Source organism: Gracilinanus agilis, chromosome 4 (assembly GCF_016433145.1).
Source record: "Gracilinanus agilis isolate LMUSP501 chromosome 4, AgileGrace, whole genome shotgun sequence".
In the NCBI taxonomy this organism is placed as follows: domain Eukaryota; kingdom Metazoa; phylum Chordata; class Mammalia; order Didelphimorphia; family Didelphidae; genus Gracilinanus; species Gracilinanus agilis.
The window spans coordinates 134956497-134984201 of NC_058133.1; the positions used below are offsets into that span (position 1 = coordinate 134956497).

The 27705-nt window shown below is 40.5% G+C and overlaps 1 protein-coding gene across 2 annotated transcripts in view; it reads left to right on the forward strand.

Annotated features, from left to right (window-relative positions):
* EPHX1 (epoxide hydrolase 1) overlaps window positions 1–27705 on the forward strand; it is a 55421-nt gene that overhangs the window by 19984 nt on the left and 7732 nt on the right. For both annotated transcript variants that reach the window (XM_044674632.1, XM_044674631.1), the window contains 6 exons: window positions 16558–16745; window positions 23511–23691; window positions 24719–24946; window positions 26029–26158; window positions 26589–26800; window positions 27374–27482. In XM_044674632.1, coding sequence (XP_044530567.1) covers window positions 16560–16745; window positions 23511–23691; window positions 24719–24946; window positions 26029–26158; window positions 26589–26800; window positions 27374–27482 — 1046 coding nt within the window. In that variant the 5' untranslated portion in view covers window positions 16558–16559. The remainder of the gene's footprint in view (window positions 1–16557; window positions 16746–23510; window positions 23692–24718; window positions 24947–26028; window positions 26159–26588; window positions 26801–27373; window positions 27483–27705) is intronic.

Genomic DNA, 27705 nt, shown 5'->3' on the forward strand with positions numbered 1-27705 from the left:
CACATCGTTGTAGTTCTTGTGTCTATTGTTTTCTTGACAGAAGGGGTGCCCTCAAATGCCAGAGAAGAAGAGAGACCTGGGAACAAACATTGGATCTGGCAGAGGGAGGGTATTGGTGGTCAGTGGACTAATGAGCCTGGTTGCAGTGGGTTGAAAAGGGAATTGGGTACATGGTGGATAGAGATCATTATGTCTGAGGAGTTTGCTAAAAAGGGGAAGTAAAAAGATTGACAAGTAACTGATCATGGGCCGTAAAGTCATGTGGGGACTTAAAAAAATTTTTAAGATATATTTGTAACTTCAAAAAAAAGATATATTTATAGGCAGTATCACATTGTAGAGGACTCCATGATCATGACTTCTGTTAGCCACCACTTCCTTGGGATGGGGAACTGGGCTAAAAGATGAGCAGGATACATCTGAAAAACACTTCAACAGTAGAAATTCCTTCTTTGATGTATGTACCTAGAGGGTACAGACCCTCATTACCTTACTCCTAGGCCATTGCATTAGCCCAGTTTTATCTTTTTCATCTCCAATCAAACTTCTAACCTTCCTCCACCCCAATTAGTCAACTTTGGTGCTTCCCTGTTACCTCCAGGATCAAATATTCAAGCCCTGAAGAAAGACCTTTCCTGCCTTTCCAATTTTCTTGCATCTTACTCCTCCCTATCCCTCTTTCAGGGTTCTGACAGGGATGAGGACATGCTCCTGCATCCCTTCATATCACCTTACTTCATGGCCTTCGCATGCCACTGCCTCCCAATCTGGTTGTCATGGCACCCCTATCGCAAGTCATTTTTCTTCCCTGTACCTGGGCCAAGGATCAGACTGTCCTTTCTTCTCATATAACTTCACCAAAGGTTACCCTGTACTCCGTAGCAGGATCATTTCATTCTCCCAGCTGTTTTTGCTGATTGCAGTTTGGATATTTTTTCCCCCTTTATTTTGAATTTCAAGTTGTCTCCTTCCCTCTACCCCCTCTTTCACCCATTGAAAAGGGTGAAGAAATTCAAATATATATGAAGTCACACAAGTCATATTTCCACTTTAGCCATGTTAGCTTGGAGCTTTCTTTAAAAAACTTCCTCTTCTGTGACCCCAGGGCAAGAAGAGAACCTGAAGATTATCTCCAGGGTGTGGTCCCAGCTATGTTGTTGCACCTGTTAATAGAGAGAGGGTGAAAATGAGATAAGTTAGTCTTGGGCTGAAGAGTTTAAGGACAGATTGAACAATAAACTCCAAAAGTCTTTGGAGTAAAATATCTGATAAAGGGAATTAAACTGCCTTTCACTTATTTGTCTATTTATTTTATTTTATTGTTTTAAAAAAATTTTTTTACCAATTACGTGTAATAACAAATTTCCCCAAAAGTTTTTGGAAGTTATATGATCCAGATTATCTCCTTCCTTTCTTCCTTCCCCCCTCCCAGGGCATGTCATTCAATTTGGATTATACATATATTATCACACAAAACATGTCTCCATATTATTCATTTTTATAAGTGAATAATCTTATAAAACCAAAACACAAAACACAAACCCACATAAACAAGTGAAATTTTATGTTTTCCTCTGTATTCCTACTTCAGCAGCTCCTTCTCTTGTCATAAGACCCTCAGAATTATCCTGGATCATTGTATTTTGGAGAGTAGTGTTATAAAGAAAGAGAAAATGATCCTAGAGGAGATATATCTCTAGTGAGGTGAACTGTATCTTTGTATTCTCCCTAGATGCTGGTGATGGGGGAACACCAACCCCAATCACCCTTGCTAGTTGTTATAATTTCCTTTTTCAATAACAGTTGCCCAGGAAGGACCCCAAACGGTCAGGGGGATGGATAACCCTTTCAGGTCCCACCTGGGGTTGGATCAATTATTAATATTGAGCTCCAATTAGCCTTAGATCATGTTGTTCATCGGACTGCGTTTGCTCCCTCCCCAAGGGTCGTGATATAATGACCACTCAGGAAGGTACTTATTAAATACTTTATCTATGGTCTTAATTAGGGAAAGGTTAGTCAGGATACGGATTGGGGATTGGAGACCCTGTCAATCTAATAGCTATAATCTATAATCACTCAGGACTGGAGGCTGTTGATTTAGTAAAGCTGGAGCTATTGTTCTTCGCAACCCCTCTGGTTCAGCTTGGCCACTGCCAAACTAGAGAATAGTCTGCTCTGTTGATGCAATTGGCTTGGTGATTACCTCTCAGCTTTCTTATTATCAGTTTGGTGATGTGTTAGCCTTGACAGCCTTCAGGAAGTATTCATATCTTACTACCCTCTTCCCCTCAGACCTCCCTTCCTCCCTTCACCACCCAGGGACCCAGAGACCTAAAGAGCTAGGATGATTCAGAGACCTAAAGATCTAGGGAGATTCAGAGAGAGAGAACCTCAATGACCAATGGTCAAAGACCCCTCCCAGATGGTTGTTAGGGGTATTTCTACTCTCAGGCCAACCGACTTTTGCTCCTGGCTCACGGCATCTGGGAACATTTCAATCTCTCCAACTGCCTCCCTTCTTAATCAAGGTGAGACCAACATTTCTCAGGGTTTGAATATAACATGAATGCCATTTTGTTTTTGGAAATTTCAACCTGCAAATTTCCAGATGATCTTCTTTGTCAGTGACCTCTATTCTATGCTTATCTAACATGTTTCTATCCCGCTAACTACCCTTCCCAAAATAATAAATCTTATCTTAGCTAATGCCTTATCTATCTATTCTTGCCTATTGCTAATGACAAGGGTTTAGGATAGATTTTTCTGGGAAAGTATGGGGTTTGAATATAATGTTTCCATAAATCACAACATTTGAACACAAGTATAATATGTAAGCATTATTAAAACATTTAAGAATAGCTATCTATGTTGCTTCTTACTTCTAAGTCAATGCAATTCTTGCAACAAACTTGCTTAAACTTCTAATATTGAATTTCAGATAACATTCCTAATTCACAATAAATTTTAACGTTTTCTCTATTCCCTAATCTACAATTAGGAAGATTAGTATTGTGAGTAATCCTTAAACTATAGTTAATGTGTTAGTCAATTAGTTTCATTTCTAACTAACCTACACTATACAATGTCTGACCTTTCAATTTCCAGTCTTTTGCTACCACAAAACAATTGCTGTGAACATTTTGTACAAATAGGTCCTTTCTCTTTTTTTCAATCTCTTTGGGGTACAGACCTACTAGTAGTATTGCTGAGTTAAGGGGTATGCACAACTTCATAGGGCTTTGGCTATTAAGTACCAAATGGTTCTCCAAAATGGTTGGATCAGTTCACTCCATCAGGGGTGCATTAGTGTCCCTATTTTTCCACATCCCCTCCAGCATTTTCCTTTTCTTTTCCTGATGTGTTAGCCAATCTGATCTGTGAGGTGGTGCCTCAGTTGTTTTAATTTGCATTTCTCTAATTGTTCATAATTTAGATCATTTTTACATGACTAATGATAGTTTTGATTTCTTCTTCTGAAAACTACCTACTCATATCATTTGACCATTTATCAGTTGGGCAATGGCTGTGATTTTTGTAAATTTGACTCCATACATATTTGACTTCCATACATATTTGAGAAATGAGATCTTTATCAGAGAAATTCACTGTAGCACTAGAATTCATTAAATAGATGGGGTAAGGGGAGGGAGTGATATGGAAGTAAAAGACCTTTAGGAAGATCAGTTTAACAGCTGAACAGAGGACGGACTAGAGTGAGAAGAGTCTTGAGACAGAGAGTCTATTGCAATATCCAGGCTTGATGCAATGAGGGTCTGCACAAAGTGCAGATGGCGTCAAAAGTGAGAAAATGATAGGACTTGACCACTGATTGCATATGGGGAGGAGAGAATAGCTAGAAGAAGGATGTGGTCAATAACATCAAAGGTTTCAGATTTAAGAAGGCTGAACACTCAGATGAGGCTACTAGAGAGATCACTGGTGACCTTAAAGAGAGCAGTTTTGGTCAATGGTGGGAATGGAAGTCATACTGTAAGAAGTGAATATGAAATGAGGGAGTGAGTACAGCTTTTTCTGCATTGAGAAAAGAGTATAAAGGGAATGGGAGAGTCTGGGAAAGGTTTTTTTTAAGAATGGGGGAGAGCTGGGTATGTTCCTAAGGAAGTAAGAAAGAAGCCAGATAGAAAAGTTTGAAAATTAAGTGAGAAGAGTTGATTTATTGGGCACACTCTTGGAGGAAATAGAAAGGGTGGTATTAATGGCATATTTGGAATTCATAATCCTTACTTAGTCTGGCACTCAAGGTCTTCAACAATCTGATACATCTCTCCCTTTCCTCCTTATCTTATCTCATATAATTGCACCTTTAATAATCGCCATTGTTCATATAATGCTTTAAGGTTTGCAATGTGCTTTACAAATATCTCATTTGATCTTCACAACAAACCTGGGAGGTAGGTGCTATTATCAGCAAATGGGGAAACTAAGGCAGGCAAGTTAAGTGACTTGCTCAGGGTGACACATCTGTGTATGGGGCTAGATTTGAACTCAGGTCTTCCTGACTCCAAACTCAGTGCTCTATCTATTGCAGCGTCTGACTGTCTCTATGTATTCTATATTCTAGACCAACCAAAGGGAACCACTCACTCTTCCCTTGAGCACATGAAGCACATTCTTATTCATGGTGTGCCTTTGTCTTTTGCTGCTTCTCTGCATGGAATTCCCTTCTCTATTTGCCTGTCAGATTTTTTCTCATTCTTTCAAATCCAATATAAGTGCTCTTTGTTCTATAAAGTTTTCTTCATAGAAGACCTGGAGGAGTGTGTGTGTATGTGTGTTTATATTACTTGTACCCTTATTATTTATTACTCTTGATTGTGTGTTTGTGTGATGTCCTATCCTTATGAGAAATGATATGAAAGTTCCATTAGGCAGGCACCAGGTCTCGTCTGTATTTGTCTGCCCCCCAGACCTAGAACAGTGATCTACATACATTCAATTAGTGAATTGATTTAGGGAAGAAAGTATACTGTTCCTATTGCTTAAAAGTCTCATTCTAGTATGAGTAGCATGAAACACTATGCCCTTCTTTGTCATCTTCTTCCGTTAGATTAGATATTTCTTATCAGTCACTGATACTGTGTTTCTCTCCTAAGTCCACACAGTAGAGGGATCCATGGCCAAATCTGATAGTTTGCTCCAAGAGGTCAAAAGAGTTTGTGTTTAAAGTTCAAGCTGGTCCTCCTGAGATTAGATACAGTAAGCACGGTTGCCATGCTTTGTCAGCATGCATCAGCAGCTAGCATCCTAGGTAGAGGGCCTAGGAAAATGGATAGCAAGTTGAAGTTAGGCATTCTACCTTCATACTAGTACTTCTCATATTGTGGATTTCTGAGGGTGAACTCTCCTGGGCTTCAGCACCAGAGAAGAAAGAGAAGAGTTTAGAGAGAATTATCAAAGTGAACAAAGTAAATGATGAAAGAACTAGTAAATAGAACCTAGTTGGAAAAGTTAGAGACATTGAAATAAATCTTCCAGGGAAGAGAAGTCTGAGGGAATGGCCTAATAATCAATCAATAAGACAGTCAACATGCATTTATTAATCATTTATTATATACCAGGAACTAGGGTTGATGATAGTTCATTTATTCTGACTCTTCGTGACCCCATGGATCATAGCACGTCAGGCTGTTTTATCATCCACTATCTCCTGAAGTCTGTCCAAGCTCATGTTCGTTGCTTCCATAGCATTATCTATCTCATCCTCTGACATTCCTTCTCCTTTTGCCCTCAATCTTTCCCTACATCAGAGTCTTTTTTTTAACAAGTCCTGTCTTCTCATTATGTGGCCAAAGTATTTAAGCTCCAGCTTCAGTAATTTGACCTTCCAGGGAATAGTCTGAATTGTTTTTTTTTAAGTATTGATAGCTTTGATCTTATCGCTATCCAAGACTCTTGAAAGTCTTCTTTGGTGCCACAGTTCACAAGTGTCAATTCTGTGGTGCCCAGCTTTCCTTATAGTCCAGCTCTCATAGTTACTGGAAAAACCATAGCTTTGACTATATAGACCTTTGTCTTTAAAGTGATGTCTCTGCTTTTTAGGATGCTGTCCAGATTTGCCACTGATTTCCTTCTTGGGAGGTAGCATCTTTAGGGATACAAAGACATAAAGAAGTTTACATTCTATGGGGAAAGACATTTATAGCTAATGATTTAATTGAGCTAATAATTGAGCTCATATCACATCGCATTCCTTCTTATTACTCTTTCTATATTTCTTTGTATCTAATATAGGATAAAAAATTAAAAGCTAGAAAAGGACCTTAGAAGGTATGTAGTCCTACTCCTCATTTATAAGGAACTTGAAGATATGAGAAGTGACTTGTTCAAGGTCACACAGGTATTGGCAGATTGAGGATTCAAATCTGGGTTGTCTGGTGCCAAAGCTATCATTTTTTTTCATTCCTACACCATGGTACTTCTCACATATTTCCTATTTTTAACATCACTATAATACTCCAGCATTCCATTGAATTATATCAGAATTAATTCAGCTACATTAGATAAACAGGTTGTTTCCAGTTCTATTTTTTATTTTGTTGCCTTTACAAATGAATACAACAAGTAATGGAAAGAGCATCGGTTTTGGAATCAGAAACTGAGTTCAACCAGGAAAACACTGTACAGAGTAGCAGCAATATTGTGGAATGATCAACTATGATAGACTAAGCTATTATCGGCAATACACCAATGATCTAGGACAATTCTGAGGGACCAAGGACAAAGAATGCTATCCACCTCCAGCAAAAAAAAAACTGTTGGAGTCAAAATGCAGATCAAAGCAGGTGATTTTTCACTAGTTTATTGAGGTTTTGGCTTTATAAGATTACTCACTTACAAAAATGAACCATATGGAAATAAGTTTTGTACGATAATACGTCTAACTCGGATAGAATCACCTGTCATCACCAGGAGGGGGAAAGGAAGGGAGGGAGGGAGATAAGTTCAATCATATAACTAAAGAAAATGTATGGAAATTTGTTATTCCATGAAATTAGTAAAATAAATAAGTACAGATTAAAAAAAAAGAAACTGGGTTCAAATCTCACCTCTGACATATTACCTGTGTGAGCTTGGACAAATCATTTAACATACTTAAGTGTCAATTTCCTTATCAATTAAGTGAAGGAGATACACTAAATGGTCTCTTAGCTCTACATGTCTAATGAATATTTTGTTCAGTTCCTTTTCACACATAAATCATTTTTGCCTTTTAATAACATTTTTAAGGATAAAGTTCTGTCAATTGAATCATTGGATCAAAAGATGGGATTGGTTACATGCTTTCCAAGGTGATTGTGCCTATCTAAAGTCCCATCAACATTGTGTTAGAGAATTTTTGGTTGTGAGGCCCCACTTCCCGTTGGATTTGGTCATCCTTTGATGCTTTTGCCATTCTAGTGGGTATAAGATTGTGTCTTGAAGTTGCCTTGATTTTTTTTTCTTTATTTTCTCCCTGATTCATAGGGAATTTAATCAACTTTCCTACATTATCATTAGCAGTTTGTATTTAGATATTTTACTGGATAAATGTGTATTTATTTAAACCAACTGTAAAAATAGTACATCATGTGATCCTTGAAGAATGATGAACAAATCAGGCTTGGCCTAAACATAATTTTGGAAGAACAAGAGGTCATAGAGAGGCCACTTGGCTTTTAAAATGGCCAAGCTGGGAAAGAATGAAAATTCATCAGGATTTGGATTAGGAAAATTGGGTTGTGGTTTCTTACTCTAAAATGTATGAAAGAAGAGTGAAATAAAACTTGAGATCTTTTTCCTTGAGAAAGATCTCTTGCTTTTCACATTGTATACCAATTATAATAGCAAAATACAGGCGTTTTGCCAAGCTGTTCAAAGAGTTGTCTTGAATGTCTATGTATCAAAAGCTAAGGTATTTTGTGTAATAGATCACAGATCTAGAGTTGGAAGGAACCATAGGGGTCATTGAGTTCAGCCCCCTCATTTTACAGATGAGGAAGACTTATAGAGGTTAAATGAATTGTCCATGATTTGATGTGCCATAGAGGACCCTAGATTTAAACTCTCATCCCTAACTCCAAATCCAGCTGTCTGACTACTGTACCAAACTACTTTCTGGTTTGGATGTATGGGACAGTTCTTTTTGGAGAATGGTCTAGAGATCTGTGTAAAGGAATCAGCTCTCATCTTGACAAAAGTTATTTATTTTTCTTGAACTCTTGGAAGACTAGGGAAACCTTTCACCTCGAAGAGAGGAGCAATAAAACTCTGACTTGCCAAAAGGGTAGAGCTTCCTCTTGAACCCTAGGTTCCAGTAAGTGCATTGTATATTCCAGCTTCTCTCTTTCTCCTCTACTTTTTAACATCTCCTTTTTTGCATATGATCAATTTATTTGTTGATTTTCTAATTCATTGGTACACATTTTGTTTGTTAATCTTCTTTTCTATTGTGTTAATATATGTTTTTAGGGATATAATTTCCGCCCCCTGAGGACTGCTTTAGCTGCAGCTCAGAAATTTTGTTATGTTATTTCATATTATAATTTTCTTTACATAATTTTTGTTTCCATGGTTTGTTCTTTGATTCATCCTTATTTAGGATGTCCTTGTTAAGTTTCCATTTGTTTTGCGTCATTTGTGCTCCCAGAACTGATTGCTATTTGTATCGTATTGTGTTATATAAATGCATTTGCTATTTCTTCCTTTTTTACCTATTTCCAATATCTCTACCCTGATAGCCAGTCAAATTTTGTTGCTGAGAAATAGACATATATTTTTAGTAGTAACATATTGCTTTTTGCTTCTCTTCATTGAGGTCTCTTCATTTCTATGTATTCTCTTCATTTCTATGTATTTGTGTTCCCAATCAGTTGTTCTCTCTTTTGTTTCTTTGGGTGAAAGTTGCCATCATGATTTTTCAATTCTGGCATTGGTTTTTGCTGTGTAGTCCATAAACTCTGACTTTACAGTTCTTACTTTTTTCTCAAGCCATTTGGGAATATCCCATTGTGGTTTCATACTTTCTTGGGAATCCACAGGATCCCCTGATTCATCAGCTGTTGATTAATTTTCCTTTGACTTGTCAGGGTGGATTTAGACTTTTTAAAATAAGATCTGGAGGCCCTATTTCTCTCTGTAATTAATATCTTCTCTATTGGTTTATCAGCTCGTCCACAATATTTCTGAATTTTCTCTGTCCTATTTTTTTTTTTGTAATTTTAGTCTTTTCCCTTTATATTTCCTCATCCCCATGTTTTCTTATCCCTTCTTCTCCTCTGAGGTTAGTTTTCCTGAAGTTTGGATGTCAAACCTATCCCAGCTTTCTCCCACCAAAAGCAGAATGATGAGTTCCATGGCAAGTACTCTCAAACTGATGTGATTTGTGATCGACTTTATGAAAGTTATATGTGTGTATTTTGGAAATGACCTGTGAGTTTATCTGTGTGAAGAGTTCCTGGTGAGATACTTCCTCTATCAAAGCAGAAACTCTTTTCTCTGCAATTTATTGTCTTAGAGATTTTCCTAGAATACTTAAAGATTATTTTATCAGAGACAGGACTTGAACCGTGCCCTTCTGGCTCTGTGACCAGCTTTCTCACCACTACACCACCCTTCCAAGAGGCAGGATTCAAGAAGTAATTGTCACAAATTTAGTTGAACTAAAGGGAAGACTGATGGAAGTTCTAAGGGTGAAAAAACCTTACCACTTCTGGGGAGACTGCTCTCAGGGACAAGGGGGCAGGTTGGGGCTGTGTCTAGGAGGAGCTTATTTAGAAGTGCAGCTTTCCAGTGTTGACTATTTTTACCAACTAGATGCTACTCTTACTTGTTTCTAAACTACTGAAATGGTATGTGTTGCTCATATGTAAATGGCACAAATTTAACCTTTTTTACAGTGTTATGAAATCATTATTTTGCTGTCGTGCCCTCTAAATTTCAGTGCTATAAGAAGCCCTACTTAATGGAAAGAACAAATAAGCCTCTTTATAACACATTGGCTCTTGGAGGCTATTGAAAGATTCTGTTAACAAGGGAATTCCAGACATGGCCTTTTACTCCGAGGAAGTATTTTTATTTTTATTTTATTTTTTTAAACCCTTACCTTTCATCTTGGAGTCAATACTGTGTGTGGGCTCCAAGGCAGAAGAGTGGCAATGGGGGTTAAGTGACTTGCCCAGAGTCACACAGCTGAGAAGTGTCTGAGGCCAGATTTGAACCCAGGACCTTCCATCTCTAGTCCTGACTCTCAATCCACTGAGCTACCCAGCTGCCCCCCATAGAGGTATTAAAAAAAATTTTTTTAAACTTTACCTTCCATCTTAGAATCAATACTAAGCATTGGTTTCAAAGCAAAAGAACAGTAAGGGCAATTGGGGTTAAGTGACTTGCCCAGGGTCACATAGCTAGGAAGTATCTGAAATCATAATTGAATCCAGGACCTCTCATCTCCAGACCTGGCTCTCTATTCACTGAGCCACCCAGCTGCCCCCAAGCAATTTAGTGTAATAGTGGAAGTTCCTTTATGGAATTTTACTTCAGTTTCATGAGTGCCTCCAAGCCCATTCCTGGGAGGTAAATATTGAGCCTTGGTTTTAATTGCCCTAAAATGACCAGATGGAAGATTGTCTAGTATCTAAGTGAAAATACCCCCCTCTCTCCTCATCAGATCACAGAGTCACTGGATGTGCAGTTGTGCACATGAAGATGAAGGAATTTAGATGTGTTTTCCAGTCACTGCTCTTGGCTTGATTTCTCCCAAATGGAGGAAATGCTTGCTAAATGGGGCTGGGCACTTCGCAGGCCCTGAGGCAGAAGAGAAATCCTTGGTAACTGTTTTTCCTTCTTTAACAAACAACCCAAAGGGGCGCTCCCCTTTGCCACTGTCAAGGCCTCAGAAAGATGAAGAAAGAGAGTCTCTTCTGCCGGCAGGGATCGGCACCGTATGGCTGAGCCATATCTGGCTCCACCTCCCGACCAGCCAGTCCGGGCAGAGCCCCAGGATGTGCCCCAGAAGGCCCTTCAGCCCCTGCCCCATATTCCAGCGCCTTCCACCTCCATCCTCCTCTTTCCGCAGGCGTTTATGGCTCTCACGGCCAAAAAGGTTGCCGACTGTTGTGCTAGAACCAACTCCAAAATTCAGCCTCTGGAGCTGAGTCCAGTGAGTGGGAGCTCTCCAGGAAGGGGCAGAACAGAGTCCAGTTAGAATTTCCTCTCTTTGTTTCTTGGGGTGGGGTGGGGGATCTTTTTTATATATATATATTTATTTTTTAAATTGCTACTTAAAAAATATTTTTCCATACTTCCACGATTCATTTTCTTTCCCTTCCCCCTCCCCCAGCCCACAAGCAATTCTACTGGGTTGTCCAAATGTTATCCCTTGATATTTATTTTCCTGGGAGGAAATCTAAAGCATTTACCCTGATTAAAAAGGATTAAAGCACCCACTGGACAAGCAGCCACCATCTACTCTGGGTATTTACTTTAAAAAAGCCAACACTCCTGACTTCTGCTTGATCTCATTTTCATTATTCCTAGAGTTCAGTGATTCCCAAAGTGGGTACTACCACCCCCTCGTGGGTGCTGCAGCAATCCAGGGAGGCGGTGATGGCCACACTTTTTTTGTATTACATTCTATTCTGAATTCAATAAATAGTTTCATAATTTCCAGGGGGTGTTAAGTAATATTTTCTCTGGAAAGGGGGCGGTAGGCCAAAAAAGTTTGGGAACCACTGCTATACTTCCTCGGAGCTATTTGGGGGATCCTGAAGGAAGAGAAGGCTGTTTTTGTAGAGGACCATCAGATACAAGGTTCTGAGAGAGGGAGAGGAGTCAAAGGAAAATAGCCCAGGAATCTCTGCTTTTGAGACATCTTCAGAGGGATTGACTCCTCACTGAGCCCCTCCAAGGCATCACTCTGAGTGGAGGCTGCCTTCAAACCCCCCAGAGCCACAGCCAAAGCCAGAGTTTTGTGTACGAGGAAATGCTGGAAGGGGGAAAAGAAGAAAACAGAATAAATGAAATGAAATGAACTAGAATAGTGATCCCATTTACTCATTAAGAGACAGCATTATCAATAGAACACTAGACTTGGGGACAGGAAGAACTGGCTTCACATCTTATCCCCGACCTTACAAGCTATGTCACCCTAAGCAAAATCAGTTTCCTCGTCTGGAAAATGGGAATAATAAGAACACTTGACTCCTCCCCCTCTCTCAGTATACAGGTAGAACTGTTATAAAAAGAGGTTAATACTTTCTCTTCCTTCAGGATCTCAAAAATAGCTACCTTACAGAGTAGGTACAGGGACCAGATGAAATAATTTATGGGAAATGAGCAATAGATGTACAGGAACTTTGTTGTTGCTCAGTCATTTTAGTTGTGCCTGACTCCTTATAACTCCATTTGGAGTTTTCTTGGCAAAGATAGTGGAGTAATTTGCCACCTTCTTCTCCAGATCATTTTATAGATAAGGAAACTGAGGGAGACAGGGATAAGTGACTCATCCAGGCCCACAAAGCTCATAAGTGTTTGAGGCCAGATTTGAATTCAGGAAGATGTCTCCCTGACTCTAGACTCTATCTACTGCACCACCTAGCTGCCCCCTAAAGTACTATCTAATGCAATTATTAATTATTATCATTATTATTTGGGGGTTATCTATTGCTACTTACCCTTATGGAATCCCATAACCAATTACTCCTGTCAACCATGAAAAACCCATCCCTCAAATATTAAGGAGTCCTGGCTGAGTTAAAAGGATTATTTATAAAAAGTGAAGGCAAGCATGCTGGAGGGCATCCAAAGGGAGAACCCACAACCCAAGAGGGATTGAATCGATTTCTCTTACGAACCACAAACAGTGGTTTGGGGAGAAGTTGGGGATAGAGATGGGCAGGCTCTTCCAGGGACAGGTGGAACATGGAAGCAGGATGTTTTAAAATATTTGGCAACAAAGGCTGCCCACAAGGCTGGTTTAAGCCAGGTGGACTGCCTTAGGAAGAGTTTGCCATAGTCAGCTACCAATGAACACCAGGAAGGCGTCTGGAGCCAGAGAAACTTCTGACTCGCTGCAGGCTCCTAATATTGGCTCTATACTGTGTCTGGTGCATTTGCATAGTAAAGTAGCTCTTGAAAGACAGACATATTTGTTTCAGGAATTTCTACACTCCCCATGTGACCTTGGGCAAGTTATTCAACTTCAGGCTTGTTTTTTCCTCAGGTGGAAAATGATGGTGGGGAACTAGATGATTTCTAAGGTCCTTTGATGCTCTTATTCTTTGATCTTTTTTTTTTAAGATTTAAATATTTTATTTTTTTAGAAAAATTTTCCATGGTTACATGATTATTCTTTGATCTTATGTACTTACAAGTACTGTCCTTCCCATTTTACTGAAGAGAGTTAAAAGAGAAGTGAAGGGACATCCCCTGGTCATCCAGTAACTGCCAAAGGCAAGATCCAGATATCTCCTGAATCCACATTCAATGCTCTCTACTATTCAGTGTTCAGTGACTGGCTGGAGGACACCCAGTAAGCAGCAGAGCTGGGTTTTGGGTCCAAGTCCAGTGTTTTTCCCCTTCTAAACCATACCACAATACCTCTTTTCTCAGTACCTAGGTTTTAGACTGTGTAGAAAAGTAGGATATTGTAGTTACTTGTCTTCCTACCTAGTCCACAGGTTTCGGAATGAATGATAGGATGTCCTACTGCCATTAGGCACTCTCTTTTAGGAGCCAAGGGAGTCGATACCAGCTGACTGTGATCTCTCCCTATTTTTGACCTTCATGAAATCACAGAATTCAGAATTAGGAAGGAACCTCAAAGGACACCAATCTATCCTTATATGAACAAGTAGCTTTCTCGATTCCCCTATTATTACTCCCATTTTACTGAAGAAGAAATTGAGGCAGACAGAAGTTAAGTGATTTGCTCAGGATCACACAACATTTGAATTCAGATCTTCTTGACTTCATGCCTATTGCTCCACCTCACTGCCTCTATTGCCCAGTATGTTGCTTTCTTGCAAAAGTATTTACAGTTATGCCAATTTTGTTTTGGCAGAATTTTTATCCTAAAAACTTCTGTATGCTTATTTATTCCTAAGATTCTACACTACTCTATGCTAGCTAAACCTACTACCCCCTATGTCTTTGAACCTTCAGAATAATAAACTAGCTTTTATGCTATTACCTAATTAAATTCTAACTTACCTACACACTAAGACAGGGTGTAGTAAAGAAATAACTGGGAAAGTAGGGGTTTTACATGCAAAATCCAAACTTTGTTCTAGGAAGGACTCTGAAAAAATGAAGAAAGCTCAAAATTCACCCTATGTAAAATTCTTGATTTTAATCATGTTGTAATCAGTGGCATTGGAGAGAATCAGGATTCAATATTCTTCATAGGGACATGTCATGAGCAAAAAGAGAGGAAAGAAAGATGGGAAACGGCTTAGTAAGAAGAAGAAAATTTGAACCCATATCTACTTCTAACTTCAAGGCTAGTGGTCTTATTTAGTCCATTTTAATCTGATAGACAAAAAAATAGTCACCTTCCCATCTGCACAAAATTGGACCTACTTGAAACCATCTCACTGCCCTCTCTCTCCAATATTCATTACCCACTTAAAAACTAGATCTATAGTGGAGCCATCCCACTTTCAAATTTCTATACTTGAAATGGTATCTAAACCCTCCTAGGGGGTAAGGTGGGAGTAAAATATCTAAGGAAGGGAGAAGCAAGGGGATGCTAGAACTTGGCCCCTTGAAGTCCCCTAAAGAAGACTCCTGATCTGGTTCTGCCACCATTCAGGTAACTTCCTGCCTCTTCATAAGCTTCAAATAGTCTGGGATTATAGTTCTTTTTATTCCTCCAACCAATCCTTACCCTATATGGTGGGACCGCTATCGTAACCCCCTTACCCCTATGTAGGTTAGTCTGGTTTTTCCCTCAAAGGCAACAAAGCTGTCCCTAGGACTTGATTGGCTCATGGGGCCAAGGCCCGAGCTGTACTTCCCATGATGCAGCCAGTATCCGCTGGCCATATCGATGTGGCTTTAGAACCACCAAAGCTCATTAAGTGGAGTTCCTCAGATTTGGTAGATGTCTCAAGACAGCACAAATATGGAAATGAAGGGGGTTGTGTCTATCCAAGTTCCTGGAGCAGCCTTCTTGGAGATCCTTTCTTTGCTATGACTAAGCAAATCCTTTGTGGACTGTTGAATGACCTTCAAATACCTCATATCATTCCAGCGTTGAATCTGATCCAACAGGGCTAATCCTGCACTGCTCCCTTTCTGCTATCACATCCATTCAAGTGAAGCATGCTTAATTGGTGGTTTCATGTGCAATAACTATCTTATCCCATGAAAGAGGATGCAGAGTATATTATATGGCAGCCTCACAGGGTACAAATGCACTAGACTCGAAGTCAGAGACCTGGGTTTGACTTTTTTTTCTTGCTACTGGTGACCATCTTTAATATATTGAACCCATAAAACCTATTTTTTACCCTTACACTACCTGGGTGATCTTGGTATAAGATTAAAAATTAATATACAATAACTCCCAAGTATTATGTTTAATAAATTCATTAATAATAACTTGAAGCAAAAAGGAAAGTAAAAAGGCAGCTAACCCAGCCTGGTCGTGAGAGAAGAGGCACGAGAGGCAAAGGTACAAAATTTCTATTTATACATTGGGCGAATCACTTTTTTTAGTGACTTGGGCCACAGTTTCCTTTTCCATAAAATTAAAGTATTGATTCCTAGCTTTGATATTATGTGCTCTATGAAGTTTACCTCCTTTAGCTTAGTTACAGATTTACTGATAATTCAGATCTATCTAGCAGTGTAGATAAATTCATCTTCTGAGTTCATTCTCATTTCCAATAGATGATACTTAATGCTGGAATATTGAACTTTACACAGATGATCTCATGTGAATCTCATAACAATCCTGTGAGGTGGGTACAACTATCCCCATTTTACAGATGAGGAAATTGAAGTTAGGAATATGGAACTTGCCTGTGGTTACACAGCTAGCAAGTGCCAAAGGCAGTCTGAACCCCAGAGCTAGCTTGAGTCTTAAGTTCAGGACTCCGTTCATGCACCATATTGACTTATCCATGCCATCATCAGATGTGTTTACAGATTGCCAAGTCTAAGTCTTGACCCTTCAGAAGCAGCTAGGTGGCTCAGTGGGTAGAGAGGCAGGTCTGGAGTTGGAAAAATCTGGATTCAAATCTGGCCTCAGATACTTCACAGCTGTGTGATCCCGGGCAAGTCACAACCCCAACTGCTTAACCTTTGTGGCTCTTCTGTCTTTGCACAGATATTTAGGATTAATTCTAAGACATAAAGTAAAGGTTTAAAGACACACTCACAAAAAGAGGTGGAAGAGCCAATGTTCCCTGTTTTCAGGAAATTCTTTGGGCTTTGGTCATGGGAAGAAGGATGCTCCATGTTCCTGGAAGCTTTAAGGAATCTAGAAAGAAGTCTGTAAGCCCTAATGAGTGACTGCCCCAACTAACTCTGCTCATGGGCCTTCTCTTCCAGATATGTGGTGGTTACAGATTTTTGCCATTTTGCTTCTGGTCCGTTTTGTCTCCTGGATCATGGATAAGATGAATAATGGAAAATTAGAAATTGGGGATGGATGGTGGGGCCCAGGAAGTAAGCCACGCACACCTGAGGATGAAAGCATTCGCCCCTTCAAAGTAGAAACCTCAGAAGAGGAGATCAAGGTAAGTAAGGCATCTTCCTGGAAAAAAACGAACAGAAGAGCTAGGCTAAGCTAGGAGACAGCTGGTGCTCTAGGCAGGGTACAAGCCCTGTACTCAGGAAGATCTGAGTACAAATCCTGCCTCAGGTACTTCCTGCCTGGGTGACCCTGAGCATCTCACCTCATCTCTGTCTGCCTCAACTTCATCTGTAAAATGAGAATAATAGCACCCACCTTGTTGGGAGGACCAGATGAGCTAATAGCACAGAGCCAGTACATAGTAGATGCTTCTTTGTTCCTTCCTCCCTAAGCTGTGATTGTCATCTCTCTAAGAAGGGTGACCAGGATTTTAGGCAGAATAGGAAAAGGGAGAGCCCAAAGAGGGTATTGCTCAGTTCCTTCCTTAGAACAATATCCAAATGTGTTACAACAATTATTATCAGTTATTTTGACCTGCCCTAAGATTTTATCTGTTCAAAGAGCTCCTGGTGAGGATTTTCCTCTGTTAACGTGCACGAACACTTCCTCTGCATCTTGTAATCTTAGAGGGATACTGTAGTATAGTGGATAGATAGATGCTTTCAGAGTCAAGAAGACCTGAGTTCAAGTCCTGCCTCTCATATCCCAGTAGGTCTATGAAGCTAGGCAGCTCTCTATGATTGATGATGATGGTGGTGGTGGCTTTAATTCTCAATGATTCTCCCTCCCTCTTTTTAAGCCCTTATTTTCTGTCCTAGTGACATTCTAAGACAGAAGCAGAAGGGATGGGCAAATGAGGTTAAGTGTCTTGGCCAGGGTCACACAGCTAGGAAGTGTCTGAGGCCAGAATTGAACCCAGGTCCTGGTAGAATAGATACTAACACAGAAGGTAAGGGTTATTATTTTTTTAAATTAACTTCTCATTTAGCAGTGCCAACATGGAAAAATCCTATGTTTTGACATTCATGACTGTCTTTTCTTTCTTTCTTTTTTTAAAATAACCTTTATCTTCCATCTTAGAATCAATACTGTGTAATGGTTCCAAGGCAAAAAAAACGGTAAGGGCTAGGCAATGGAGGTTAAATGACTTGCTCAGGGTCACACAGCTAGGAAGTGTCTGAGGCCAGATTTGGACCCAGTCTCTAGGCCTGTCTCTCAATTCACCGAGCCACCCAACTGCCCCCCAAGATTTCCCCTTGTTAAAAGGAAGTTAACCTTGACCAGGAGTTAATGTTGCAGGTAGAATTTTGTCTCCTTAAGGGCACTGATAGTGGTAGGTGAATGATGAAATGACTGAGGAAACAAAGGTCCAAGCTTTTGATTTATTAAACAATGAATGCCAATCACATAACAAATTGGGACCAGGCCTCCTCAGCTTTGGCACTGGACCCTAACTAAATACAGGGAGACACAGATTTTTATGCATTAAATACAGTCAATTAAGACTAATTAATTAAAACAATTAGCCAGGATATGAAATTAGGCAATTTAATTTCTAATCAGAAGAAAGACTAGAGACTTTCTAAGTTGAGAGAGGGAGAGCAAATAGGTACAATTCTCTGAAATCAGAAAAAGAGGTATCCCACTCCCCGCATGAGACTGCATTCAATCAAAGGAACAAGGCAACAGTAACTCAGTGACCAGGATAGGGCCATTTTCTGATGACATAAGGGTTGCTTGAGATGTATAACTGAGAAAGGGCCTTGCACCAATCTTCAGCTCTGATTGGGTTTCTGGTCAATATAACTCAGATCCTTGGTTAGGGGTCTCTAATTAGCAGATGGAGGTGGTCCAGCTTCCTAGCCAGGTAGGACTGGGTTCAAACAATGTAATAAGGTTTTCTCACAATTCCCATAATTGAATAAAGTTTTCTCAGAAGACAAAAATTGGATTAGACTCATAATTGAATAGAAATGGAATTAAACTAGCTCCAGAATTGAGTCACAAGCTGGAGTCAGTTGTGGTTCACTCAATTCCTACTTCCATTTGCTGTTCTAATTCCCCCTTTTGATTTATGGGACAGGGGGCCAGCCAGCCCACTCCCTCCATGGATCACTTGTCTATAAGCCAAACCTATAAGGTTTTTTATATATTCAGAATCAGAATTATGCAAGTAGGGCTAAGGATCAAACTGCATAAAGGGCTTACAATGGACTAATTTGGAGAGAGGAGAATTACATGTTACCAGGGTAACCAGGAAGCTTCATTATAAACATAAACACCATGAGACTAAAGGACAAAACAACACAAAAATGATCGTCAGTGTAAAATAACATCAAGTCTTCTTGTATGCTAGTAACCCATTTCCAAAGTCCATTTAATCATTTCATCTTGTCTTCTGGCCCAGATGTCCCATGCAGTCATCTGGTGCCTGGAAATATCTTTTCCTGGACATTCTAGCATAGACCTCATTCTCAGCACCTCTCTGAGGGGGCCTCTGCTTCTCTGGCTCCAGATCACTTGGAGATTCCTAGATAATTCTCATAAAATCTGCAGTAATAAGATTCAATATAATTTAGTACAACCTACTACATTTGGTTTTCCAATAACTAGTCCGTGTGATGAAAAACATCTCAAGCCTTATGGAGCTAATCCTATTAACAAGAAAGCTATAAGAAGAACATCAAATTAGGAACCTGTAAGTCACCTGAGGCTTTAGAGGATTTCAGTTTTTATATACCACTTGCTCTTTTTATCTTTGCCTAAACCATGCACCTGATATAAAAATCTTTTTCTTAAACCCTTACCTTCTGTCTTAGAATGGATTCTAAGTATCTGTTGTGAGGCAGAGGAATGGTAAGGGGTAGGCAAAATGGGGTTAAGTGACTTGCCCAGCATCACACAGCCAGGAAATGTCTGAGGCCCGATTTGAACCTAGGTCCTCCTGACTCCAGGTCCAGCTTTCTATCTACATCACCACCTAGCTTCCCCAATAGAAAAATCTTTTTTCAACAAATCATGAGGTCTGACTGTAAAATGAATCTTCTGTCTTTTAAAATGACGAGCTGCTTTAAAAATTGGGAAAATGATTTCACTTTCTTTATAGTTATCAGTGCAATTTTATATGTAAAATCCTTAATCTAATTTTGAGAACTTAAGACATTTAAAGCCTGAACTTCCATGCTAGATACATATGGAAGCCAATCATATACATATGGATATAGATCTTAGAGAAAAGTCTAATCCTGAAGATTTTTCAAAATTTACTATTCCATTTAGTTAGAAAACTTCGACATTGTCTCATTACTTTGTCTAATTCTTCCTTTAGGAGGCTTTCATTTTAACATTATAATTTGACCACTTAGATTAAAATTGTAGGATTTTTCAGACTTGCCTCCTATTATAACCCACAGATGTTCTAGTATCAATACTGATGGATAGATTTAGTACTGAATTTACAAAACCTCTCCTGTTCTCTTGACCTGATTATAGAAATTTGCCATAAAAGGAAAAGGAAGGGATATAGTTATAGCAAAGTCAAGACTCATCTCCCTAAGGGCAAGGCTCACTTGACATGTATGTACCTTAACAAGAGGAAAATTCTTAATTCTATTTGATTCCAGATCCAAGTTGTTTTTTTTTAATCCTCCTCTTCTATCTTAGTATCAGTCCTAAGACAGAAGAGTAGCAAGGGCTAAGCAATTGGGGTTAAGGGATTTGCCCAGGGTCACACAGCTAGTGAGGCCAGATTTGAATCCAGGTCCTCCAGACTCCAGGCCTGGTACTCTATCCACTGTGCTACCTGGTTGCCCCCAGGAACAAGTCGACTCTGCCTGGCTGCCTCTACCAAAAACAGTTTTGATATTCTCACTGGCTCGAGGTAGCTCATCTGTAGTGGATAGAGAGCAGCTGGCAGAAAAATGTAGGTTTAATTGTTGCTCTTGATGCATATTGGCTATATGACCTGGGCCAGTTATTTGACCCTTAAGTGTAAGTTGCAGAGCAGATTCCTATTTGCATTTGCTGAAAGGAGTTCACTGTCAATTAAATAATAAGTCTGGTACCAAAAAAAGAGGAGTCTGATGGGAGAAATGCAGGGGTATATTGGCAGGCATCTCCTGGGCATACTTTGTACATATTATTAATCAACCAACAGCATTTAGTAGGTGTTTCTTTCAGGCTGTGCACCTTGCTAAGTGCTAGAGATACAGAGAAAAATTGAAAACAGTCCCTGCCCTCAAGGAGTTCACCGTCTAATGGAGAAAAACAATTATGTAAAGAGTTATATACAAGCAAGTTATATATGGGATAAGCTGGAGATAATCTCAGAGGGAAGGGACTAGGATCAGAAAAGGCTTCTTGCAGAAGTTGAGATTTTTGATTAATCCTGAAGGATGCCAGGAGGTAGAGTTAAAGTGTGAAAGGATTCTAGGCTTGGGAGACAGTCAATGAACGTGCACATTCTTATAACCTCTTCTACTGGGGAGACTGAGGCTCATGAATTGCTTGAGCATTTATTTTATTGTTATCATTTATTATTATCGAGCATATATAATAACTACAGTGGGGTAACTGATCAGATGTCCATGCTAAGTCTGGCATCAGTATGGTGAACTCCTGGGATCAAGGGGCCACCAAGCTGCTTAAAGAGGAGTGAACTGGACTAGTTCAGAAAGAGAGAAGGTCATAACTTCTGTGTTTAAATAGTAGTGGGATTTTGCCAGTGAATGATTGCTGTACTGCCATCCTGGGCAAGAGAGAGACACTCTATCTTCCTGAATAAATGAATGAATGAATGAATGAATGAATGAATGAATGAATACTTGGAATCAGGAGATGGAGTTTCTGATTCAAGAAAAAGCAAGAAGTCCAGTGTCATTGGATGAAATAATATGTGGAAGGGAGTAAGGTGAAAGACTGGAAAGGTAAAAGGAAGCCAGATTCTTAAAAGCCAGACAGAGAGCATTATATATCTGATCCTGGGGGAATAGGGAGGTTATAGGAGCCATGGAGTTTATTAAATGGGTGGAGGAATGATGTGATCAGATCTATATTTTGGTAGCCAACTGGAAGATAATTCAGAGAGGAAGAGTTGAGGCAGGAAGGCAATCTAGCAGGATATGACAGTATTTCAGGCATGAGGTGTTGAGGACTTGTATCAGGGTAATGGTAGTGTCAGAGGAGAGAAGGGACACATATGAGCGATGGTTTAAAAGTAAAATCAATAGAACTTGGCAACAGACTGGACATGGGGAGTGAGAGTGAGGATTCGAGAATGACATCCAGGTTGTGAGTCTGGGGGACTGGGAGGATGGTGGTTCACTCAACAATAATAGGAAACTTTAGAGGAAGGGAAAGAAGGGGAAGCATGGGAAGAAAGATGAGTTGTTTTAGACACATTGAGTTTCAGATATCTATTGGATGGGGCATCAGCCAAGATTGTAGAGTAGAAAAAAGAAGTACCATCTAGCTCTCTCCCACAACTCTCTGCAAAGTCTAGAAAATGTATCAGTGACAAATCCAGAGAGGCATGGAAAGATCTACATGAACTGATATAGAGTGAAGTAAGCAGAACCAAGAAAGCAGTATACTCAGTGACTGCAACAATGTAAATGGAAGGAACAAGAGCAAAGAAAAACCAAAAGTGAATATTGCAAGGGCAGCTAGCAAGTGGCTAGAGAGCCAGGCTGAAGTCAGGAAATTCTGGGTTAAAATCTGAACTCGGATACTTCCTAGTTATATGACCCCGGGCAAGTCACTTAACCTTAATTGCCCAGCCCTTACCATTTGTCTGTCTTAGAATTTAGAAAGTAAGGGTTTAAAAAAATTAATGTTGCAAAATTATAAAGAATAAGTGTGGCTTGAGGAAAGAAATATGAGAAGATACTTCCCCAACCTCAGCCCTTTCCAGAAGTGGGAAGTCCACATTTCTTCAAAAATTTTTGATGTATTGATCAGTTATGTGTTTTTCAATTTTTTTTACTACACATATTTGTTAAAAAGGCTTTTTTTAACCCCAACCTTCTGTCTTAGACTCAATACTATGTATTAATTCCAAAGTAGAAGAGTGGTACAGGCTAGGAAATAGAGGTTAAGTGATTTGCCCAGGGTCACACAGCTAGGAAGTGTCTGAGGCCAGATTTGAATCCAAGACATCTTGTGTCTAGGCCTGGTTCTCAATCCACTGAGCCACCTAGCTGCCCCCTTTTCTTTTTTTAGTAACTGGGTGAGACTGGAAGGAGAGAAGGTAGATTTTTGTTCACTGAAATAAAATAAGTTGATTTTAAAAAAAAGTTTAAAAAATGTCTATAAGACATCTGATCTGAGATGTCCAGTTGGCAGTTGGAGATGCAAAACTGGAGGTCAAGAAAGAGGTTAGGGCTGGATAAATCGATCTGAGAATTATCTGCATAGAGATAATGTCATTTCAAATGAGAGGCCCATTACAGGAGTGAAGGCGGAGTATTTTGCTTGACTGTACTTATTTATTCCAAGGGAGGGTTTCTGTTGGGTATGAGAGCATTAAGGGAAAATGACTTAGTGGTTAGCTGACAAAGGGAAAGAAAAGAGCATAAATAAAACATTTTAAAAATATACTGCTTTCTTTATTCAGTAGCATTTTGTTTATGCTCACAATATAAATTTTGCTTGAACTTGGTTATGCCATCACCAAAATATAGAATACACACAGAGTCTTAGTTCCAGAAGGGACATCTGAGGTCACCTAGTCAAACATTTTTATTTTTAAAAATGAAGAAACTGCTCTCTGATTAATTACTTAAATGTTTATGGATAAATCCTGGGAACAGAGATTTTTGGCTGTGTCCTGTCCCCCTGCCCTTCTTTGTTTCTGCTTCTTTCCTTCTAGGACTTACACCAGAGGATTGATTTGGCTCGATTCACAGAGCCTCTAGAAGACATCCGATTCCATTATGGGTTCAACTCTAACTACCTAAAGAAGGTGGTTTCTTACTGGAGGAACCAATTTGACTGGAAGAAGCAGGTGGAGATTCTCAACAAATACCCACATTTCAAAACTAAGATTGAAGGTACATTTCCAAAATATACCACTCTGCCTTCACTTCCCCGTCATCCTGTGGTGGAGTCATGATAGCAGATCCGTATTCCCTAGCCATGCTCTCAGTGGCAATTATTTAAAGTTAGGGTCTCCTGGACCTGGAGTCTCATAGAATCTTCTAGATCACATTAAGAGGTCACCATATCTGTCTTTCTCCCTCTAACAAGTCTAGCCACATTCAAACAATCTCAGAATAAGAGATTTATGGCTTCCTCCTTCCATTATTCCAAGGTTAAATGACAACACTCTTGTTAGAAAGTTTTTCTTATGCCCTAACCCTGGAAATCTTAAAAAAAACAAACAAACAAACAAAAAAACAATTTGGGCTTTTCTAGAAGTGAAGCTTTTCAGGGCTCCCTTGAAGGCTTAGGTTACCATCTATTCCAGATCACCGGGGGCCTATTTATTTCTATATATACAGATGACCTGATTCCTGGGATAATCTGACTTCTCTGCTGCCCAGCACAGATTCTCTGTCCACAGGTTTTTGGTTTGTTTGTTTGCCTAGGGTTTACTGTAATTGTGGAAAGATGTGGGTCCCCCTTAGTTTGTTTCTGTAGAGATAAGAGGGAACCCCCATCCCCATCTGCAGTAGTTTACCCATTGACCTTTCCTATTGCCAGGAACTGCCTGACCTCACACTCCACATCTCCATATTCCTCATTTCCATCCCTGGCATAACATTCATTATTCAATAAATATTTACAGAGCCATGTGCCCAGCACTGTAGCAGATGCTGGGGGGGGGGGGGAGATATAGAAATAGAAGAAAGTTCCTATCCTTAAAATGTTTAAAAGGCTCCTAGGGAGACAGGATGAGAACACATGAAACCATGACAGAAAATGCAGAGCACCAGATGATAGATAATGTGGCTGAGACGACTGGTTCTCAGAAAGCATCCTGTGGGTTGTGGTGGGCTCTCTCTGATGGGGAGCTCAGGTCCTTGCCCAAGTAGATCTGTTTGACCTCAGACCTGACCTTGCTGTTGTTCCTTCCAGGGCTCGACATCCACTTCATCCACGTGAAGCCCCCCAAACCACCAGCAGGCCACAAAGTAAAACCATTATTGATGGTGCATGGTTGGCCTGGCTCCTTCTTTGAGTTTTACAAGATCATACCTCTCCTGACCGACCCCGAGAGCCATGGTCTGAATTATAACCAGATCTTCGAAGTCATCTGCCCTTCCATTCCTGGCTATGGCTTCTCTGAGGCAGCTCACAAGCAAGGTATGAATGCTGGTTTGCTGGGCGTTGGCGTCAAGGTATTGAGACCTGACTAAATTCTCCCAATCTTCCCAGGTACTCCTCTCGGGAGATCTAAAATAGGGGTTTTTGGTCTTTAAAGCTCTAAGATGCTAGAGGAAGAGGAGGGACCATAAGGGGGGGAGGGATAAGTAGGTCTTGAAGAAACAGAAACAATACAATTAGGTATTAAGGTGGAAGAGGGGAAGGATAAGAGATACTGGGTGAAGCTTGATCAGCACTGGCCATGGGGAGGGAGGACCCCAAAGAACAGGGTGAGATTCTCAAAGCACACAATCTGTTCCTTCACCACCATGTGCACAATGAACACTTATGTATGTGCACACTCATGCATCCACTCACATTTAGTTCAATTAAATAAATTTTTATTACCTACCTACTATATCTAAGGCACTGTGCTAGATGCTAGAAACATATATTTGTGCTTCCCTTCAGGCTTCCTTCCTTTCTCTTTCTCCAGCTGGACTCATATTTTGGAGGGTTTCCATCTTTCATCAGCACATTAGAAGGCTCTGAGGACTAGGCAGCAATTGTGCTTCCTAATATCAGCCTGCCTGTGCTGGTTTAGCTGCCGCCACATTCCTACATATCCCCAGAACCTTCTTGCCTTTCTTCTTGCCACCACCACTAGCACCCGCATCCTAGAGGTGAAGAGGGGCTGTTGGACAAAAGAAGAGGAGGGAGCAGAAGGTGTAGTTGGCCAGTGATGGCAACAGAGTGAAAACTGGAGGACAGTCATCGATTCTCTCCCCTTCTCAAGTGGTCATTTGGCTTCTGAGGAGTTGGAAGGAGACATGGGCTAAAAGAACTTAGGCTGCCAGGCTTTCTTTATCCCTAGTGTAGACAGCAGGGTGAGAGGGTCAGAATGGTGGGCCTGGGGGAAGAGTTTCCTGCAGTGGTCTAGGGCTCCACATGGGGGCCTTCTGAATTCTTCTCCGGTCCTGATAACTGTGGCCCAAGAGACTGGGAAAATTGGCTAGGAACCAGAAGATGACTAGGGTTCAAAACATGATTTTTCAGATTCTGTCTTCCTCACCCTTTTCCAGGTTTGGACTCTGTGGCTGCTGCTCGGATCTTCTATAAGCTGATGAGCCGCCTGGGCTTCCAGGAATTCTACATCCAGGGTGGTGATTGGGGTTCCCTGATCTGTGTCAACATGGCCCAGATGTTGCCCTCGTGAGTGCCGTGCTCCTGTGGGTTGTGTGAATGCACAGGAGGCTATGGTGATGAGGCTGCTCTCATCTATAAAGAGAAAGAGGGGCATTCACAGTAGCAGAGGCATCTTCCTCCCCATTGCAGGGTTCAAGTCTAGCAGGTTTACCCCAATTTCCATCCCATCTCAAGTGCCTTAGTCCTGGCTAGTACCAGATATGGGCTTTGGTACTTGTTCCAGATCTCCTTTCCAACAGTACATGAAATCCCTAGATTGGCCAGAAGCTGGAATGTGTCATTCTGTTATGCTCCTTGACCTCATCTTTTTCCTCTGTCCTGGGTTTTGTCCTTTATCTTTCCTTCTCCCCATTCTTTTTGCCTTTCTTCCTGGCCCCCTTCTCCTCCTTCCTGGCCAGCTGGCCATGATCTAAATGCCTTTTCTCTGGGTTCTTAGACAGGTGAAAGGTATCCATGTGAATATGTGCTTTATTTCGAGTGGCGCCTTCTCCATGCTCATATCTCTTCTGTTGGGACGGTGGTTCCCATGGCTTTTTAACTTCCGAGAGAGAGATGTACAGCTGTTGTTCCCTGCCAAGAAGATCTTCAATTCTATATTTAGAGAATCTGGCTACATGCACATCCAGGCCACCAAGCCTGATACTGTAGGTAAGAAATCAGCCCACTGCCCTGTTCATGGAGAGGATTTTCCAGAGGTTCCAGAATTGGCAGATACCAAAAAAAAAAACCAAACAACCCTTAAAGCAAAATGCAAGGGGGCAGCTAGGTGGCTAGTGGATTAAGAAACAGGCCTAAAGGCAGGAGGTTCTGGGTCCAAATATGGCCTCAGACCCTTCCTCATCGTGTGACCCTGGGCAAGTCACTTAATCCCCATTGCCCAGTCTTCTGCCTTGGAACCAATACACAGTATTGATTCTAAGATGGAAGGGAAGGGCTTAAAAATTAAAAGTAATAAATTCTCAAGCAGCCCTTTAAGGTTATGAGCTCTCCACCACTGGAGGGATGCAAGCAAAGAGAGGTTGGCCAACTATTTCAGTAGGTGAGGCTTCTTGAATTGGGTAGGGAGCTGACCTTGATGATTTTCAAGTTCCATTCTAATTTCATGAGTCAGGTAAGGGAGGAATGATTATTTCCAGCATTTTTCAGTTAAGGAAATAGGCCCAGATGAATGAATTGACTTGCCAGAGGGAACCTGACTTTTTTTTTTTCTCCCTATACCAGGCTGTGCACTAAATAACTGCCCTGTGGGGTTGGCTGCCTACATCCTGGAGAAGTTCTCCACCTGGACCAATCCAGAATATCGATACCTGGAGGATGGAGGACTGGAGAAGTAGGTACCAATTTTCTTCTCTGGAGCTTGGGTTCACAACCATACCAGAATCAGAGAAAGCTAGACTAGCAGAAATCTTGCCTGTACTTCTTTTTCTCACCCTCCTTATCTTTATCTCTGGCTGCTTATCTCTGAGGGGCTGAAATGAGCCCTCTATTTTAGGCAGTTCACAAATTCCAAACCTATGAGGTAGGAGGGAACCATTAAGAATTATGCTCTTTTT